The 20,926-nt window shown below is 43.6% G+C and overlaps 1 protein-coding gene across 1 annotated transcript in view; it reads left to right on the top strand.

Annotated features, from left to right (window-relative positions):
* LOC134342494 (fibulin-7) overlaps positions 1–20,250 on the top strand; it is a 60,011-nt gene extending 39,761 nt beyond the window's left edge. Inside the window, exons 6-8 of the mRNA XM_063040696.1 lie at positions 7,028–7,165; positions 12,393–12,531; positions 14,966–20,250. Of these exons, the coding sequence (XP_062896766.1) occupies positions 7,028–7,165; positions 12,393–12,531; positions 14,966–15,338 (650 nt within the window). The 3' untranslated portion in view covers positions 15,339–20,250. The remainder of the gene's footprint in view (positions 1–7,027; positions 7,166–12,392; positions 12,532–14,965) is intronic.
* Positions 20,251–20,926: the final 676 nt, after the last annotated feature.

Raw genomic sequence — 20,926 nt, 5'->3', positions numbered from 1 at the left:
TTCTGAATTAAGCCAAAGAGTTGAGGACCATTAATTCCAAGACCTGTCTGAAGCCCACTGAAGCAGCTGGGGAAATTAATTCATGTAATTTACCTAAACTGGGGAATAAAGCTGGCTCTGTTACTGTAAAGCTACTAAATTATTATTTAAAAAGAATAAAAAAATGGATTGGATGTTCTAACATCCTTCTGGGAAAGAAATATGCCACCTATTCCTCGTCTGGTATGTATTTGACTCAATACTCATCAGTGAGGGTGACTTGTCAATGCCTCTCCAATATCAATAATTAGGGCTGGATCATGAATGTTGACAATACCAACGTCCATTCAAAGAAAGTGCAGGAGTCTTGGGATCCATGTTACCAGGATTGATTGGCAAGGCTGTAAACTTGTGCTGGGGGACTTTGCGGTTCACGGTGCATGTGTTCCTGGATTCTGATCACTCTTTTTTTTTTGCTGTTTTTGAGCGGTTTGATCGGGACGATCAACGCGGACTGGGGCGCTTCGGCGGAGAATGGCCCTGCAACCTGCATTAGCTCGCGGTGTGGCGCCGAACCGAACTGAGCTCAATACCACTGGTTTGATGTTTGATATTCTATGTGCTGTTTGCTCGCTTTTTGCCGACTGCGCAATTTGTTCTCTTTTTTCCGCGCATCTGGTGTTCGGTGTTTTCTTGAACAGGTCCCACGGTGTTTCTTCGCTTCATGGATGCCCACGGAAGGAGGAATCTCCGAACTGTTTTCTGTTTGCATACTTTGATAATAAATATACTTTGAATCTTTGAATCAAACATATTCATGATATCTTCGTTTGATTATCCAAATTCTGCACCCCATGAACTGGTCCTTTCAAAGCTGCACTGATCCATTTTGTCTGAGTGAATGGAAAGAATTCCACATCAATCTGTGCTCCACGTCACATCAAGCCAGAGCACCAATGGCACTCTTTTTCTTCGTAATTCTTCCAAATGGTAGAAGTAAAGAATCAGACAACCACAAAGCACAGAAACAGGTGCCTTCAGTCACTGCGTTTGCGCCAAACATTAATCACCTTTTATGTAATCTCACTTTATTCTCCTCACATCCCCTTTAAACAAGCCACACCCCCTCCCCATCCCACCCAACCAACCCACCACTTCCAACCCTCCAAACCTGCATGAGGAGCAATGTATCTCAGCCAATTCACCTACAAGCTGCACAAGTTTGGCATGTGAAGAAAACTGGAGCCCCCCCCTCCCCAAAGGAAACACGCGTGGTGACAGGGAGAAATTGGCAACTTGGTTCATTGCTGTCACGTGTACCGACATACAGTGAAAAACTTGTCTTGCATGCTGTCTATACAGATTAGTACTTCAAGGTAGAACAAGGGAAAACAATAACATAATACAGAATACCTGATGGTGTAAATATCAATTTACCCCTCCGCCCCTTTCCTCTGTCTCCCACTCTGAATTTTTAACCTCTTCTCAACTGCCTATCACCTCCTCTGGGCCCTCTCCTCCTTCCCTTTCCCCTATGGTCCACTCTCCTGTCCTATCAGAATCCTCCTTCTCCAGCCCTTGACCTTTCCCGCTCCACCTGGCTTCACCTATCACCTTCCAGATAGCCTCCTTCCCTTCCCCCGCCCCACCTCTTTATTCTGGAATCTTCCCCCTTCCTTCTCAGTCCTGAGGAAGAGGTTCGGCCTGAAATGTTGACTGGTAATTCATTTCCATGGATGCTGCCTGACCTGCTGAGTTCCTCCAGCATTTTGGGTGCGTTCATAAAGGACAAAGTGTTACAGTTGCAGAGAAGATGCAGAGCAGCAGACAATAACATGCAAAGTCATAATGAGGTAGTGTGTGACTTCAAAAGTTTATCTTGAACTAGAACTTGGACTAGAGGCTGTTCAGTAGTCTTATAGAAGCTGTTCTTGAGCAAATTCCAGAAAGACAGCACTGGAGGTCAGAATCGAACCTGGGTCATCAGTACTATAAGGTAGTAGCTCTACTAGATGGTGGTGAATCTGTGGAATTCATTGCCATAGACGGCAGTGGAGGCCAAGTCAGTGAGTATAATTAAAGCTGATGTAGACAGATAGGTAGGCAGAGGAGAAAGAATGGCTCTGCTGGTAAAAAAGTAAAATAAAATCTTTAGAAGAGATGACATAGGATTGGAAAATGTAGAATTCTTGTGGGTAGAATTAAGAAACTGCAAGAGTAAAAAGATCCTGATGGAAGTTATATATACAGGCCTCCTAACAGTAGCCAGGATGTGATCTACAAGTTAAAGTAGGAGATAGAAAAAGCACGTCAAAAAGACAATGTTGTGTTAGTCATGGGGGATTTCAATTTACAGATAGATTGGGAAAATCAAGTTGATGCTGGATCCCTAGAAAGAGAATTTGTGGAATGCCTCCAAGATGGCTTTTTGGAGCAGCTTTTACTTGAGCCTCCAAGGGGATCAACAATTCTGGATAGGATGTTGTGCAATGAACCAGATATGATTTAGGAACTTAAGGTAAAGAATCACTTGGGTGATCACAAAATGATAGAATTCACCCTGCAATTTGAGAGGGAAAAGCTAAAGTCAGATGTTCAGTATTATAATGAACTAAAGGGAATTACAGGGAGGAGCTGGCCAAAGTTGATTGGAAGGGGACACTAGCAGGGAGGACAACAAAGTAGCAATGGCTGGTGCTTCTAGGAGCAATTCAGAAGGCGCAGGGTAGCTACATGCCAAAGAAGAGGAAATATTTTCAGGGCAGGAAGACACAACTGTGGCTGACAAGGGAAGCCAAGGCCAATATAAAAGCAAAAGAGATTGCATGTAATAGAGCAAAAATTAGTTGGAAATTAGAGGATTGGCAAGCTTTTAAATACCAATAGAAGGCAACTAAAAAGTCATTTAGAAGTAAAAGATGGAATATGAAAGTAAGCTAGCCAATAACATTAAAGAGGAAACGAAAAGTTTCTTCAGATACATAAAGTGTAAAAGAGAGGTGAGAGTAGATATTGGACTGCTGGAAAATTATGCTGGAGAAATAGTAATGGGGGAGAAGGAAATGGTGGACGAACTGAATAAGTATTTTGTATCAGTCTTCACTGTGGAAGACACTAATATTATACAGGAGGTTCAAGAGTGGCAAGGGGCGGAAGTGAGTATTACTAGGGAAACAGTGCTTGGGAAACTCAAAGGTCTGAAGGTACACGAGTCATCTGGACCAGATGGACTACACCTCAGGGTTCTAAAAGAGGAAGTTGAAGAGATTGTGGAGTTATTAGTAATGATCCTTCAAGAACCACTAGATTCTGGAAAGGTTCCGGAGGACTGGAAAATTGCAAATGTCACTCTACTTTTCAAGAAGGGAGAGAGGCAGAAGAAAGGAAATTATGGACCACTTAGTTTTTTCACATCAGTGGCTGGGAAGATGTCACAGTCGACTCTTAAGGATGTGGTTTCGGTGTACTTGGAAGCAAATGATAAAATAGGCCATGGTCAGTATGGTTTCCTTAAGGGAAAATCTTGCCTGACGAATCTGTTGAAATTCTTTGAAGAAATAACAAGCAGGATAGACAAAGGAGAATCAGTGGAGGTTGTGTACTTAGATTTTCAAAAGGCCTTAGACAAGGTGCCACACATGAGGCTGCCAAACAAGATAAGAGGTATTACAGGAAAGATACTAGCATGGAGACAGCAATGGCAGATTGGCTGGAGACAAAGAATGGGAATAAAGGGATCCTTTTCGGATTGGCTGCTGGTAACTAGTGGTGTTCCACAGGGGTGTGTGTTGGGCCCGCTTCTTTTTATATGTCAATGATTTGGATGATGAAATTGATGGCTTTGTGGCCAAGTTTGTGGATGACATTAAGATAGGTGAAGGAGTAGCTAGTGTTAAGAAATCAGAGGCACTGCAACAGGCCTCAGGCAGATTAGGAGAATGGGCAAAGAGGTGTCAGATGGAATATAGGGTCAAGAAGTGTATGGTCATGCACTTTGGTAAAAGGAATAAAAGCATCGAATATTTTCTAAACAGAGAGAAAATTCAAAAATCCTAGATGCAAAGGGATTTGGGAGTCCTCATGCAGGGTTCCCTAAAGGTTGATTTGCAGGTGGAATCAGTGGTGGGGAAGACAAATGTAGTGTTAGCATTCACTTCAAGAGGACTAGAATATAAAAGCAGGGATATAATGCTGAGGCTGATTAAGGCACTGGTGAGGCCTCCCTTGGAATATTGTGAACAGTTTTGGGCCCCTTATTTAAGAAAGGATATGCTGACATTGGAGAGGGTCCAGTGGAGGTTCATGAGAATAATTCGAGAATGAAAGGTTTATTATGTGACTAGCAATTGAAAGCTTTGGACCTGTACTTGCTGGTATTTAGAAAAATGAGGGGGGAATCTCACTGAAAACTATCAGATGTTGAAATGTCTAGACAGAGTGGATGTGAAGAGGATGTTTCCAATAGTGTGGGAGCCTTAGAATGGAGGGCACAACTCAAAATAGAGGGATGAGGAGGAATTTCTTTAGCGAGAGGATGGTGAATCTTTGAAATTTGTTGCCACAGGCAGCTGTGGAGGCAAAATCCTTACGTAGGTTGATAGATTCTTGATTGGTCAGGGCATGAAGGGATACTAGGAGAAGACAGGAGATTGGGGCTGAGAAGGAGAATAGATCAGCCATGATGAAATGGTGGAGCAGACTCGATGGGCCAAATGGCTTGATTCTGTTCCTTTGTCTTAGGGTCTTGTCTTGGGGTCCACGTCCATAGATCCCTCAAAGCTGCTGCGCATCTTGATAGGATTGCTAAGAAGGCCTATAGAGCGTGGCCCTTCATTATTTGGGGGTTTGATTTCAAGAGCCGTGAGGTAAGCCGTGAGGCAGCTCTATAAAACCCTGGTTAGATCACACTGGGCATGTTGTGTTCAGCTCTGGTCATCTCATTATAGAAAGGATGTGGAACATTGGAAAGTTTTTGACAAAAACAGGCCATTCAGCCCAACAAAGCTTGTCAAATTCCTATTCACATAGTGTGTTGAAATAACTATCGAGTTTAGATTTAAAAGTTTCTAAGTTACTACTGTCAACTACACAACTAGGTAGTTAGTTCCATGTGTCCACAACTCAGTGTGTAAAGAAATCCTTCCTGATGTTAGTTTGAAATCTCCCTTCATCCAGTCTCCACCTATGGCCCCATGTCCTTGATGATGGATTAGTTTTGAAGTTGCAACTGGCATCCACTTTACTTATACCCTTAATGATTTTGAACACCTCTATCATTATCTCCTCTCATTCTACATCTACTTAGGCTAAAAAGATTTAATTCTTTCAATCTTTCTTCATAGCTCATACCCTGCAGACCTGGAATGAGTCTTGTTGCCCTTCATTGAACTCTTTCTAGTGCCTTCACATCCCTCACAAAATATGCAGACCAAAACTGTACACAGTACTCAAGGTGTGGCCTCACAAGCACATTATACAGCTTAAGGAGAATGTCTCTAGGCTTGAACTCCACTGAGCGCATTATATAGCCCTACATAATATTAGCCTTCCTAATCGCTTCTCTACATTGTCTAGACGTTGACGTAGAGGTTTAGAGAGAGTGCAGAGAGGAGATTTACCAGAATTCTACCTGGATTAGAGAACTCGTCTTATGAAAAAAAGGTTGAGTGAGGAAGGGGCTTTCTCTGTGGACTGAAGGATACTCAGAGGAGGCTTGAGAGAGGCGCATAAAATCGTAAAAGGCATAGATTGAGTGGCCTTTTTCTCCAAGATGGCAATGACCTAAACAAAAACCTATAATTTAAAAGTGATTGGGGAAATATATTGGGGGGGGGGGTTTGGCATCAGGGGTAGTTTTTGTTTACATAAAGTGCATGGAACGCATAGCTGGGGTTGCTGGTAGAGGCAGAGACATTAAGCACATTTAAGAGACTCTTAGATATACACATGGATGCAAGAAAAATGGAGAGCTATGTGGGTGGGTTCCAGCAATAAAATAGTTTTCGTGCCCTTTCAGGAATGTTGAAAAAAATAAAAGATAACACAATGACATTAGTGCAAGTTGTGGAGGGGGTAAAAGAGACCAAGATGGTGTTAGGGTTTTTCAGGTAGGATCAAGAACTTGACAGCAGATTTTGTTGAATTTTGAGGTGTGGGTCCTCGTGCTCTGATACCACCTGCCTGATGGCAGGATCGAGAAGGTGGCAGGGCCCAGATGGCAGGGTCCAGGGGCATCACTTCTCGTAGTTGCCATCAGTGATGTGGAGAGTTGGACCTGTGAGTCCTTGAGCAGGGAAGACAAATGCTCAATGTCATGAAAACTAATGCTTAATGGCAGTGCAGAGGAGGTTCACCAGGTTGATTCCAGAGATGAGGGGGTTAGACTATGAGGAGAGATTGAGTTGCCTGGGACTGTACTTGTTGGAATTCAGAAGAATGAGAGGAGATCTTATAGAAACATTTAAAATTATGAAAGGAATAGATAAGATAGTAGCAGGAAAGTTGTTTCCACTGGTAGGTGAGACTAGAACTAGGGGACATAGCCTCAAGAAGCAGTTGAGGCTACCTCAGATATATTTAAGACAAGGTTGGATACATTTTTGCATAGTAGGGGCATTAAGGGTTATGTGGAAAAAGCAGGTAGGTGGAGGTGAGTCTATGGCCAGATCAGCCATGATCTTATTGAATGGTGGAGCAGGCTCGATGGGACAGATGGCCGACTCCTGCTCCTATTTCATATGATTGTTTTAAATGATGGAAAACTGCTTCCAGGAGCAGAAATTAGTTCAAGATCATTGATAGAAGAATCAAAGGTATGAGAAGTTCTTTTGTGCAGAAAATTATTCTGATCTGCAGTGCATTGCCTGACTTTACTTGCATGTTTATGTATCATTATTGACTACCCCCTGAACTGAGCTAGGGGGCAAATTAAGAGTAAACAGAGTATGCTGAGTCTCACATATGCCAGAACAAGGTATACTTATAAAACACAAAGTGGTTATGTTCACTGTGGTGTATTACTGAGCAAAATCTTCATTCTGTTGCACAGATGTGGACGAGTGTGAGGTTTTCCAATTGAAGGGAGTTTCCAGACTCTGCATACACAACTGTGTCAACATCCCGGGCTCCTACCGCTGTACCTGCCCAGCTGCGTACAGACTTCTCAGTGATGGCAGAAGCTGTGGGGGTAAGTCCTCGCCTCTGGGAGCAATTGGACTATTTTCCCTTTTTTTCTACTGATGAGACATTAGACTGTGATTAAGGTTGGCAGTTCACTATCCACCCACGAACGCCAATAATAGCTGTCTTCTCAGACTGCCCCTGTCCACAAGGTGAAGGGTTACTTTCACTTGTTCAGAGAGTGATATAGTTGTAAAGCATCGAGAAAGGCACTTCATCCCACCTCATCCATGTCAACAGGGGTTCCCAGCCCGGTGTGCACAAACCCCCTGGTTAATGGTAGGGGTCCATGACATTAAAAAGGTTGGGAACTCCTAATTTATACTAATCCCATTTCTCTGCATCAGGACTTTATCCTCCTTAAACAGGCCTTGTCTGTTTAAGTGTTTATCTGATTGCTTCTTCATCGTAATAATTGTTTCTGAATCCACCATCTCCTCTATCAGCACTCACAGACATCAACCATTACCCCTCAGAATATCTTTAAATCCTCCTCCTTCTCACCTTAAACCTATGTCCTCTTGATCCTGATGCTATCGCCATGGGAAAAAAGATTTTATCTACGGTATCATGATCTTAAACACTTCTTTTAGCTCTCTCGTTTCCGGAAAAATAAACCCAGTCCACTCAATCTCTCTCATTGCTATTCCCCAATCAAAGCAATAATCCAGGTTGTTGGGAGGGAAACCTGACCCAACTATAGTCATCTCTGGGATCAATCAGCAAATAGCAGCCAGCTTAAAGCACATCAGGGGTCACTGGCTCGGAATGAACAAGATTAATTATCACTGTATCATTTCAAATAGAGATGAGGAGAAAATTCTTCACCCAGAGGGTGGTGAATGTTTGGAATTCTCTGCCCTGAACTGTTATGGAGGCTAGGTCACTGAGTTCTTTCAGAGCTGAAATTGATAGTTTTATGGATATCGAGTGATATGGAAGCATGCAGTAACGTGGTGCTGAGGTAGAACAGTTGTAATCTTGAAGAATGATGAGCAGGTTAGAAAGGGCAAGTGACCTATTTCTGTTCTTAATTCTACTGTTCCTATGCCTGCACAAAATTTACTGTATATTATCAGCTGAGCTCAATTCAAATGGTTATTGGTGCTAAACAGAAATTGCTTTGGGGTATCCAAGCCCGTTTACCCTCTGGCTGACGTTTCCAGAACTGAATTTGGGCCCACATGTATTGTGCATAAAAATAGCATTTAAGAGACAGTCTTGAGATCAAAGCGTTTCCTTAGAAAGACAAAGACATTTCCAACTAGCTGACTCAGACAATCTTTGGTTCAGTGCCCGGACAGACTTTTCCTGCCAAGTGTATGCAGTGGTACAGTTCATAGCGTGGCTGCCTCGTGTCTCTAGTGAGTTAGATTCACTCCTGACCTTGTGTGATGTTTGTGTGGAATTTGCATGCTCTCTCTCTGTCTGAATGAGTTTCCTCCAGATGTTTCAGTTTCCTCTTGCCTCCCACAGCCCAAAGATCAACAGGGTTGTAGTTTAATTGACTACTGTATGTTGACCTAATTGGGTAGCTAAATGGGAGAGTCTAGGGGGAGTTGGTATTGTCACATTGTGAAGAAAGCTTTTGGTACATTGGCCTTCATTGGACAAACAACTGAATACAGAAGATGAGATGTTATGTTGCAGATGCACAAGATGTGAGGCCACATTTGGAATATTGTGTCCAGCTTTCACTGCCCAGCTGTAGGAAACAGCGGGTGGCAAGGTGGAGATACATCTCTACCAGAGGAGGTGTAAAGTGCTCCTTCCCCTCACCAGTCTGAAGGCAATCCTTGGTCAAGGTGTAGCACCTGTTTAGCCCCCAATCAGGGTCATGTGAGGCCATGGGAGCAGGTGGCGGATAGTTGTGTGAGCAGCTGGTGCGTATCACAACTCCTGGTTATGTGATCACTGACGCCAGGCAGACAATCCCTGAAGAGTATTGATAATAGCTGGGGTCACCCATCTTGTATAGACACTGCCCAGAAGAAGGAAATAGCAAACAGGTTCTGTAGAAAAATTTGCCAACAACAATCATGGACGTAGACAGATGGAAAACCATGATCACTCAAGTCAGACAAATCGGGACATGACAATGATGATGGGGAAATGATGAACTCGAGGACATAGTTTACTTACTGCCCGTTACACCACTGTGCAGCATTGAAGGTCCTCCATCCTGGTGGTGTTCACGGCTTCCTTCATCATGTCAACAGCTCGGTTTTCACTACTGTCAGTCATGCAAGTCCCAGGTGGAGACTCAGGAATACCATTGCACTAAGATGTAGAAGGAATCGTCATTGCTTTTTCCATAACAATTTTGTTTTACCTGTCAGAGTTGTTAGCCTGAGCTGAACCCCCAAACCTATAGGACTGGTGGACCACTCTTGCCCTGTCCTCTATCCTTTGACCTGTTTTAGTATGGGTGACACTACCAAGCATAGAGCCCCGAATCCAGCCAACATAGCTCTCCGGGTCATTGAGGCTTGCAAGCCTCCAAACCCTACGGCAAGGTTGTGGTCCTTTTGGAGGTTGGGTGAGATGTGGGAGATTTAATAGAAACCTGCGGCGTGGTCACCTAGAGTATGGTCAGTATATGGAACGAGCTGCCCGATGAAGTAGTTGAGGCAGGTACACTAACAACATTTAAAAGGCACTTGGACAGGTACATAGGTAGGAAGGTTAGTCATAGTCATACTTTATTGATCCCAGGGGAAACTGGTTTTCATTACAGTTGGACCATAAATAATTAAATAGTAATAAAACCATAAATAATTAAATAGTAATATGTAAATTATGCCAGGAAATAAGTCCAGGACCAGCCTATTGGCTCAGAGTGTCTGACCCTCCAAGGGAGGAGTTGTAAAGTTTGATGGCCACAGGCAGGAATGACTTCCTATGATGCTCTGTGCTGCATCTCGGTGGAATGAGTCTCTGGCTGAATGTACTCCTGTGCCCAACCAGTACATTATGTAGTGGATAGGAGACATTGACCAAGATGGCATGCAACTTAGACAGCATCCTCATTTCAGACACCACCGTGAGAGAGTCCAGTTCCATCCCCACAACATCACTGGCCTTACGAATGAGTTTGTTGATTCTGTTGGTGTCTGCTACCCTCAGCCTGCTGCCCCAGCACACAACAGCAAACATGATCGCACTGGCCACCATAGACTCGTAGAACATCCTCAGCATCGTCCGGCAGATGTTAAAGGACCTCAGTCTCCTCAGAAAATAGAGACGGCTCTGACCCTTCTTGTAGACAGCCTCAGTGTTCTTTGACCAGTCCAGTTTATTGTCAATTTGTATCCCCAGGTATTTGTAATCCTCCACCATGTCCACACTGACCCCCTGGATGGAAACAGGGGTCACCGGTACCTTAGCTCTCCTCAGGTCTACCACCAGCTCCTTAGTCTTTTTCACATTAAGCCGCAGAAAATTCTGCTCACACCATGTGACAAAGTTTCCTACCGTAGCCCTGTACTCAGCCTCATCTCCCTTGCTGATGCATCCAACTATGGCAGAGTCATCAGAAAACTTCTGAAGATGACAAGACTCTGTGCAGTAGTTGAAGTTCGAGGTGTAAATGGTGAAGAGAAAGGGAGACAAGACAGTCCCCTGTGGAGCCCCAGTGCTGCTGATCACTCTGTCGGACACACAGTGTTGCAAGCACACGTACTGTGGTCCGCCAGTCAGGTAATCAAGAATCCATGACACCAGGAAAGCATCCACCTGCATTGCTGTCAGCCTCTCCCCCAGCAGGGCAGGGCAAATGGTGTTGAACGCACTGGAGAAGTCAAAAAACATGACCCTCACGGTGCTCGCTGGCTTATCCAGATGGGCGTAGACATGGTTCAGCAGGTAGACGACCGGTTTTAGGAGGATTTGGGCCAAATGGGGCAAATGGGATAAGTTCAGATGAGAATCTTGGTTGTCATGAACCATTTGGACAAAGTGCCTGCTTCTATGCTGTATGATACTGTGATTCCATATACCAAGAATCAGTGGAAGTCATTTGCAGGTGTGCTTAGAGAGAATAAAATGAGATCATTGCATAAATGGGTACTTGATGACCAGTGTGGACTCGATCAGTTAAAGGACTTCAGCCCATCAGCTGTATGACTTTATCAGAATCAGATTTAATATCACTGGCATATGTCGTGAAATGTGTTATCGTTAAGGCAGCAGTACAATGAAATACATGATGAATAATTATAGAGAAAAAAACTGAGTTACATTAAGTATATATATGTCTATTAAATAGTTAAGTTAAAATAAGTAGTGGAAAATAACAGAAATAAAGTTCAGTGTCCGCTTAAACATCAGGTGGCAGAGGGGAAGAACCTGAATCACTGAGTGTGTGCCTTCAGGCTCCTGTGCCTCCCCCTCGATGGTTATGGTGTGAAGATGGCGTGTCCTGGGCGGTGGGGATCCTTAATGATGGACGCCACTTTCCTAAGGCACTGCTCCTTGAAGATGTTTTGGTTACTACAGCATCTGGTACCCATGATAGAGCTGACTAATTTTACAACTTTCTGCAACTTCTATTTCAATCTTGTGCAGAAGCCCACCCCCTCCTTGCCATCAGATGGTGATACAGCCAGTCAGAATGCTCTCCATAGTACATTTATAGAATTTTCAAAGTATTTTAGTTGACAAACCAAATTTCCTCAACTCCAGATGAAATACAGCTGCTGTCTTGCCTTCTTTATAGTTGCATCCAGGTTAGGTTCTCGGAGACATTGACACTCAGGAACTTGAAATTGCACACTCTCCCCGCTTCTGATCCCTAAGGATTGGTTTGTGTTCCCTCACCTTACCCTTCCTGAAGTCCACAATCAGCCCTTTGGCCTTGCTGACGTTGAGTGCCAGGTTGTTGCTGCGACAGCTCTCCACTAAGTGGCATATCTTGCTCTTGTACACCTTTCGTTGCCATCTGAAATTCTGCCAACATTGGTTGAATCATTAGCAAATTTATAGATGGCATTTGAGCTATGCCTAGCTACACGTATAACAGCCAAAATGGGTAATAGTGCATGTCATGTGCAAAGGAAAACTCTCCAAAGATTATAGTAAGATTCTAGTAATTTTGTTGATTTATCTAGTAAGTTAAACAATCTTAAGACTGAAATTCTAATTTAATAGCACTGCATTGAAACAAAGGTTTTACAGCCTTGTGGATGTTCTGAACCTGCACTGATTTGTTAACCTTCTGCCCTTGTTCTTCCCAGACGTAGATGAGTGTGCAACGTCACAGCACAACTGCACAAGAGAAGCTACTTGCATCAACACGGGTGGAGGATTTCAGTGCGTTAATCCGCAGTGTCCGCAGCCTCGTGGGAACGTCAGCTATATTAAAACCTCACCATTGTGAGTCAATCTGTTGATGAAATTGTGCATGTCGGCCTCTACTGGAAGGTGGTGTGTTGGAGGTCCACTCCAGCAGCCAGGGCTCTTAATCAGGGCTAATCTTCCATGGAGTTATTGTCACACAGCATGCAAATCAGCCCTGCAGACAATCATCCCCATGCCTTCATCAAGAAGCTTTCTCTACTAAACTCGCTTTCCAGATTCGGCCTGTAGCCTCCCAAGCCATGGAACCTCTGAGTTTCAGACTGAGCTGCTCGTCAAAATAAATGTAAAAATACTATGAGAGTACCTGCCTCCACCACCCCCTTAGGCAGGGCCTTCCAGATTTGAACGTTCTCTCTCTGAAGAGAATTTGTCTCATTATTGAAGCCCCTCCAAAGTATATATATTGTATATACCTCTTTATGATCCTCCCTCAATCTCCTCCAATCCATGGAAAACAAACCCGATTTGTAACTGAAATATTCCACCTGAGCCATCATTCTAATGGATTTCCTCTGCCCTGTAATAAAGTCTTCCTGTAGTGTAGAACCTAGGAAGGCTGGAACCTCATTAGTATTACTGATGCAGCCTAACCAATGCTTCATAAAGTTACACTATAGAGTCATAGAGTTTTAGAGTCATGTAGCATGGAAACAAGCCCTCTTGCCCAACTCATCCATGCCAACCAAGATGCCCATCAATGCTCATCCAATTTACCCGCATTTGACCCATATCCCTGTAGAGTATGGGTTCCCATCCTTTTTATGCCATGGACCCCTACCATTAACCGAGGGATCCATGGAACCCAGACTGCTCTAAACCATTCCTATTCATGCACTTGTCAAAGTGTGTTTTAAATGTGATTATTGTACCAGCCTCAACCACTTCCACTGGCAGCTCATTTCATACATGTAGTGAAGGCAATATCCCATATGCGTGTGTGTTAGTAACACTAACTCCTGCACCAATATGACACCTCAAGTTCAAACATAATCAAGAGATGGAGAATTCAGTAGGAGAGTGGACAATGAGGAGATCAGTCAAGCTGATGGACCAAGCCTTTGCTTGGTAAGCCTCTGTTAAAGGGGTTGTGGCTTCAGGACCTAGTCTAGACAGATGTCCACAAAAATCTCCAATACGCTAATGAGGCAGCGTTAAAATGTTTGAGCCGCTGACTTTCAGGTGATATCTTAGAATAAGGGTCAACCTTTTCACTCACGTGGGTGTAAGTGACCCTGTGCCACCATATGGAAAAGACCAGGGAAATTACCCCTGAGGTATTGATCAATATATTTTTCTTACGTAGTGTCACTAAGATTGCTGTTTGTTGGAGCTTGCCGGTGGGTTTTCTACATTGCAAAAAAAAGACTACACTATAAAATAATTCTAATGCAAAGTGCTTTTGGACATCTGGAAGACATGTGAAAGGTTATTGCACTTTATGTGTCTTCCTGCAGTGCACTTTCTCTGTAATTGTAATACCACGCTCTGTGGCCACTTTATTAGGTACACCTCATTAATGCAAATATCTAACCAGCCAGCATCTCAGAGCATAAAAGCATGCGGAGATGGTCAAGAGGTTCAGTTGTTGTTCAGACCGAACATCAGGATGGCAAAGAAATGTGACTTTGACCATGGAATTATTGTTGGTGCCAAACGGGGTGGTTTGAGTATCTCAGAAACTGCTGATCTTCCTGGATTTTAATGAACAATAGTTTCTAGAGTTTACAGAGAATAATGAGGAAAAACAAAATAAAAATCCAGTGAGCAGCAGTTCTGTGAGTGGAAGTGCCTTGTTAATGAAACAGGTCAGAGGGTAATAGCCAGAATGGTTCCAGCAGGCAGGAAGGCATCACTAAATTAAATAACCACATGTACAACTGTGGTGTGCAGAAGAGCATCTCTGAATGCATGATACATTGAACCTTGAAGAGGATGGTCTACAGCAGCAGAAGACCACACCAGGTTCCAATCCTGTACCTAATAACATGGCCACAGAGTGTAAATGTGAGTCTTTGCTGCAGGGATCAGAGTAGGACAGCCGGAAATGTGTGGAACATCTACAAAGGTCCACCCTTACAGCATCAGCAACTTGGGTTCAATACTAATCTCAACTGCCGTCTGCGTGGAGTTTGCAAGTTCTCTCTGTGACTGTATACATTTCCTTTCCGAGTTATGCTTTCCTCCTGGACCCCAAAGGCACGTGGTTAATTGGCCACAGTAAATTGTCCCCTAGTATGTCGTTATGACAGAATCTGGGGGAGTTAATAGGAAGGTGGGGAGAATGAAATGGGGTTGGTGTAAACGGGTTCTTAATGATCAGCACGGACTCTGGGTTAAGAGCCTGTTCCGGTGTTGTATGATTTTATGCATAGAACATTTAAATAAATGTTTTGTTGAACTATATTTCTAAAAGCATCACTGGAATGTATTTGTTTTCCTTTTTGTGCAGTCACTGTGAGCGCCATCCTTGCCCTATGAATAACAAGTCATGCCACCGTGCTGCGAAGACCATCTCCTTCCATTACCTCTCGATACCCTCCAAAGTGAAGACTCCAGCCACCTTGTTCCGCATTGCCACAGCCGCTGTCCCTGGCAGGCCTGGAGCTGACAGTCTGCGTTTTGGCATTGTGGGAGGCAGCAGCCGAGGGCAGTTTGTGGTCCAGCGATCTGACCGGCGGACAGGAGAGCTCATCCTTGTTCAACCTTTGGTAGGACCTTGCACCGTGGAGGTTGACGTGGACATGTCTGAATATCGTAATCACACTTTTCAGGCCAAGCATTTGTCAAAGGTTACGCTCTTTGTCTCAGCCAATGGATTTTAAGGCAGTGGTTAGAGACTACTTATGTTAACTCTGGATTAGATGAAATTGTGCCCATTATTGTGAGGTGACTTCCGCAGTTCAAGAGATCCCCCGAGTGCCACAGTATGAGAATCAAGACTGGCCTCTATGCCTTGACTGTGTATAATTGATTGTGTGTGAGACTTTGAGCTGTGCATTCTCTGTAGTGACATAAAGGCTGGGAGACTGGCTGAATTCCTACCCTATGTGGCTTAAACAAAACCTTGGATTTCTTGGAATTGCTGCTTACTGAATGCTGAGTTGCCCACCTTCATGTTCCTGGTTCAGCAGAGGATGCTGGTTTTCCTGCCAGCACGTATTTCACACTGGTAGTCGTCATAGTTAGCGCAATGCTTTACAGTAGCAGGGGTCCGGCTTCAATTCCTGTCGCTGCCTGTAAGGAGTTTGTACATTTTCCCCGTGGCCACATGGATTTCATCCGGGTGCTCCGGTTTCCTGCCACAGTCCAAAGATGTACCCGTTAGTAGGTTAATTGGTCATTGTAAATTGTCCTGTGATTAGGCTAGGATTAAAATGGGGGTTGCTGGGCAACATGGCTCGAAGAGCCTGCTCAGCACTGAATCTCAATAAGTAAATCAATAATATTTGTTGTCCATCTCACATTTGTCATTAGTCTCCGGTTCCACTACTTACCATCCATTCCTGATTCAGCATTCCCTTTCCAACCACCATTTCCCATTCATCTCCAGTTGAGCACCCAGCTGATCATAACCGTACATCCTGAATATTATCCATCTCCTTTAACCATGATTTATCTGCTCTTTTGTTTAATATCTGTCTCCTGTTTATAATTCATCTCCAGTGAGCCATTCATCTCCTCTTTCTCATCCATCCCCCGATCACCTCCCCCTTTCCATCCATCTCCCATTCTCCTCTCCCATTTCTCCATTATCTTCCATTTCCCATCCAGGTCCCATTAACCACCTATCACCCGTTTCCCATCTGCTTCCCATCCATCCTGTTTCTCTGCTATCTCCTCTTCACCATCCATCTTCAATTTCCTCTCCACCTCTTGCTTCCCCTCCATCTCCCATTAACCATCTTTCTGCTTATCTTCCAGCCTGAATTAATCACTCATTCTCTGCTGAGCATCTATTTATCAGTAACCACTCATACCCTGTTTACCGTTCATCCCTCATTTGCCTAAGTACCTAAGAAAATAGGAGCAGAATTAGGCCACTCTGTCCCACAGTAAATTCATGACTGATCATCTACAGCAGGGGCTCTCAACCTGGACCCCACGGACCCTTTGTTTAATGGGATTGGTCCATAGCATAAAAAAGGTTGGGAACCCTTGAGCTACAGGATTCATCTGTTCAAAAGTGCCAGTTCCCTGATCTTCTCTGTAATTAAAAACCCCAGTGAGTTGAGGTCCGGTGTTTCTCCACTCTCTGAGGAGTTCCTCAGTTTCACATCCATTCAGCCTCAGTTTCTTATCCATTCCTTTCTGCCATTCAAGTCCAGCTTATCACTGGTCTCCTCCTTTCCATGAATCCACTGTTCATAATATGTGGACAGACTTCAGTTAGTAGTCGACCGCACTGGTCTGCGTGGAACCACCCATAGGCCAAATCTGTTAAGGAGGACAGATTTCTGTCCCTGAAGGTCTTCAGTGAACTAAAATGTTTTCTACAACAGTCTAGATGGTTTAACTCATTTCCAGGATGACACCCATCACCTGTTTTTCATTAATCCTTTGTTCAACGTCCATTCCTAATCAGTCACCAATCCGCGGTTTATTTCCCCTTTGTTTGTGATCCACGTTTCATTCACCATCTGTCTCCTAATTACTGTCACGATGTATCGGAACCCAAGCGCAGCAGAAAGACAGACTCTGTTGTAGAAACGGCCACCAAAGTTTATTCATAATAATTCCAAAAGAACATCAGTGGTTCTGCTGAGCGACACCACGAGAAGTAACATTCTCACAACTTGGACCCCGCTATTAGTGCTAATCAGGCGTCTACTTAAATAATGCAAGTACACAGAATCCCTGAACCTATCAAAATAAATGTAACAAGTCTAAATAGAAAGCACCAGGAGACCCGCATTATAATGAGCAAGTTGCTCAAGGAGGAACTCTAAACAATTAATGACTCTCATTAGACTAATAACCAATCAGCTGCTCTTTAAAAACCTTGGTCCACAACATTCTCTGGCGCCCCACACAGGCCTGAAGAGCTCATTACAATTAGTTCATAAAATCATGAGGATCTTGGATAAGGTGGATGATCACAGTATTTTTTCAGGTTTGGGGGAGTCTAAAGCTAACGGGTATAAGTTTAAGGTGAGAAGGGAACGATTTAAAAGTCACTTTTTTCCACATGGACAGTGGTGGGTATATTGAACGAGCTGCTAGAGAAAGTGGTCGAAGTGGATACAATTATATTTAAAAGACGTTTGGATGGGTTCGTGGATAGGAAACATTTTGAGTAATAATGGGGCCAAATGGGAAATGGGACCAGTTCAAAAATACACCTTGGTAGGCATGAATGAGTTGGGGCGAAGGGCTTGTTTCTATGCTGTGCAATCTCTGTGACTCTGCAACACCTCATATACCGTCTAGGTAGTCTCCAGCCCCTTGGTATGAACATAGAATCCTCCAACTTCTGGTAAATCCCTCCCCCTCCCTTCCCTTATCCCTATGTCACTCTGCCCCCTCCCCCAGCTGCCTACCACCTCCCTCTTGGTTCCGCCTCCTTCTACTACCCATTGTGTTTTCCCCTATTCCTTCTTCACCTTTCCTGCTTATCACCTCCCTGCCTCCCTTCCCCCACCCCTTTATCTTTTCCCTTACTGGTTTTTCACCTGAAACCTGCCAGCCTTCTCCTTCCCACCCTCCCCCCACCTTCTTTATAGGGCCTCTGCCCCTTCCCTCTTCAGCCCTGACGAAGGGTTCCGGCCCGAAACATCGACCGATCTTTTCCACGGATGCTGCCTGACCTGCTGAGATCCTCCAGCGTGTTGTGAGTGTTGCTTTGACCCCAGCATCTGCAGATTATTTTGTGTTTAGGGGACAGATGCTTCTGCACTTTGTAGATTAGCAAAGAAGAGGTCAGACTGGCTTATCTTTCTTGCTTGTTCGCACATGGGTTGCCATGGATGCAGCTCAGCAACCACGTCCTTCAGGACTTGGCCAGCTCCGTCACTCGTGATCTTACCAAGCCACTGTGGATGGCGGACTTTGAAGTCCCCACTGAAATGCATCTTCCAAGTCACAGTCATAGAGACATACAGAATGAAAACAGTGCCTTCGACCTACCGGGTCCATTCTGACCATTTACACTAATCCTCTATTAATTCCCGTTTTTAATCTCCCCACATTCCCATGAACTCTCCCCGTATTCTTTTACCACCAACCTTTAGCATAGCAACCAGCTCCAGATTACAATTCACTTCCAGTTTGCCATCCATTGGTTGTTGACCCCTCTCCTTGGCCTACAGTCCAAATTTTCTCTTTCCATAGATCCTGTGTGTACAATCTACACTTGTATACCATCCATATCCTTTCTTATTCATCCATTGTTCCTCATCATCTGTTGTTTAAGATCCATTTGCTGTATACCATAATCTCTTCCTCTCCTAGCACCATCTCATCAGCCAACTATAATTTATCATCTTCCTTCTATTTACCATCCCTACACACTTACCCTTCCATCTCCAGTCAATCATCTAATGATTGTCATCTAATCCTAGTGTCATCCACTCTTTACCACATATCCTGAGTTTATCCTCCATTTTTTTTACTATCTATCCACTGTTTATCATTAATTTTCCCTTGAACATCAAGTTTTCCAATTTTAAGTAATCTTCCTTGTGTGTTTCCCCCTTTCCCCACCCATTTCTCTCTGCATATCTCTTTGTCTGATCCTCCTCCAGCCTTATTTTCAATTTCAAAAGAAGATCTGCAGATGTTGGAAATCAAAGCAACACACACAAAATGCTGGAGGAACTCAGCGGGCCAGGCAGCATCTATGGAAAAGAGTAAACAATCAACGTCCCATGAGTCTTGATGAAATGTCGACTGTATATTCTTTTCCATAGATGCTGCCTGGACTGCTGAGTTCCTCCAGCATTTTGTGAGTGTTGAGGTGATAGGTGGATTCAGGTGAGAGGGGAAGATAGGCACCCCCCACGTCCTTTTATACTGGCTTCTCCCCACTATCTTCCCAGTCCTGATGAAGGGTGAAGATCAACTGTTTATTATCCTCCTTAGCTGGTGCCTGACTCTGAGTTCCTCCAGCATTTTGTGTATTGCTCTGATTTCCAACATCTGCAGTCTCCCTTGTGTTTCCGATTACCATCCATTTCCTGTTTACCTTCATTCCTCTCTTTAGAATTCATTACTTTTTTGTCATATGTTTTGTTTGTACATTTATTCCTGTTTACTGGTTTGACATCATTCATCCTAGTGATCCATTGGAAAATATCCCAGAATTCTTTGAGGATTATTTTCTGACAGCCACTTAAAGAAATTAAACCTAGCTTTGATTTTTATCCTGCTTCTTACAGTTAACTTCTCTTTCTCTGCCTATCTGCCGCAAATGTTAACCAGCCAGTATCTCCTGAATGTTACCATGCCTTGTTTAATCTTATAGGCAATTAGTAAATACAATGAGGTATCACAAGTATAATCCTGCTTTTTAACAAGATAATCTCAATGCAAAATCAGAATTGAGCCATTAACCGTTAAGGAGTAGCTTCACTTTTTAAGAGATGCATAACTATGTATACGATCTGATGCTTTGAAGGGCTGGAAGCTAAATGTTATTAATGAATACATGCTACAAGCTCTAAAGCTGTTTCATGAAGCAGGTCTGTACTTTTGCCTTGGATATTGACTATTATAATTATTTTAATTAAAACATTTTATACAACCCTCGGTACTGTGTCATACTTCTTGGCTGTCCAGTGAACTACTTCAGTCACAATCAAATTTACATCTTGGCATTGTAGAAACTTAAAGAGGAGAAAGGAAGCCATTAGGCCATACAGCACTGTGTATACTAGACCAGCACTGGGAATTTCCACTGGTATCCTCATCAATCAGCACAACTCCTGTAGGAAAATCAGGCATTGATATGGTCACCAGCTGGAAGTTGCCAGTGACACACATTAAATATTCAGGTGTTATGATGTTGAGATTTCATTTCTAGAGTCAATAAGAAACATTAAGCAGGAGAAAACAGTTGTTAAAAATCGATGGGCAGGGAAGTGGCAGATGGAGTTTAATCCAGGCAAGTGTGAGGTGTTACATTTAGGAAGTCAAATGAAGGAGGAAGTATCCAGTAAACAATAGACCCCTTAGTAGCATTGAGGTATGGAGTGAGCTTGCAGTCCAGGTCCATAGTCCACTGAAAGTGGATGAGGTAATAAAGAGAACACAACCCATTCTTGCCTACATTGGTGGGAAAGTTAAGTGTAAGGAAGTCGTATTGTAGCTAAATAAAACTTCAGGCAGACCACATTCAGAATATTGCATGCAGTTTTAGGAAAGATGTGGAAACTGTGGAGAGAACGCAGAAGAGTTTTACCAGGATGCTGTCTAG

The sequence above is a fragment of the Mobula hypostoma genome, chromosome 2 (genome assembly GCF_963921235.1).
Source record: "Mobula hypostoma chromosome 2, sMobHyp1.1, whole genome shotgun sequence".
Lineage (NCBI taxonomy): Eukaryota > Metazoa > Chordata > Chondrichthyes > Myliobatiformes > Myliobatidae > Mobula > Mobula hypostoma.
The sequence above is the reverse complement of the archived record's forward strand: the minus strand, read 5'-3'. Positions and strand labels throughout refer to the sequence as shown.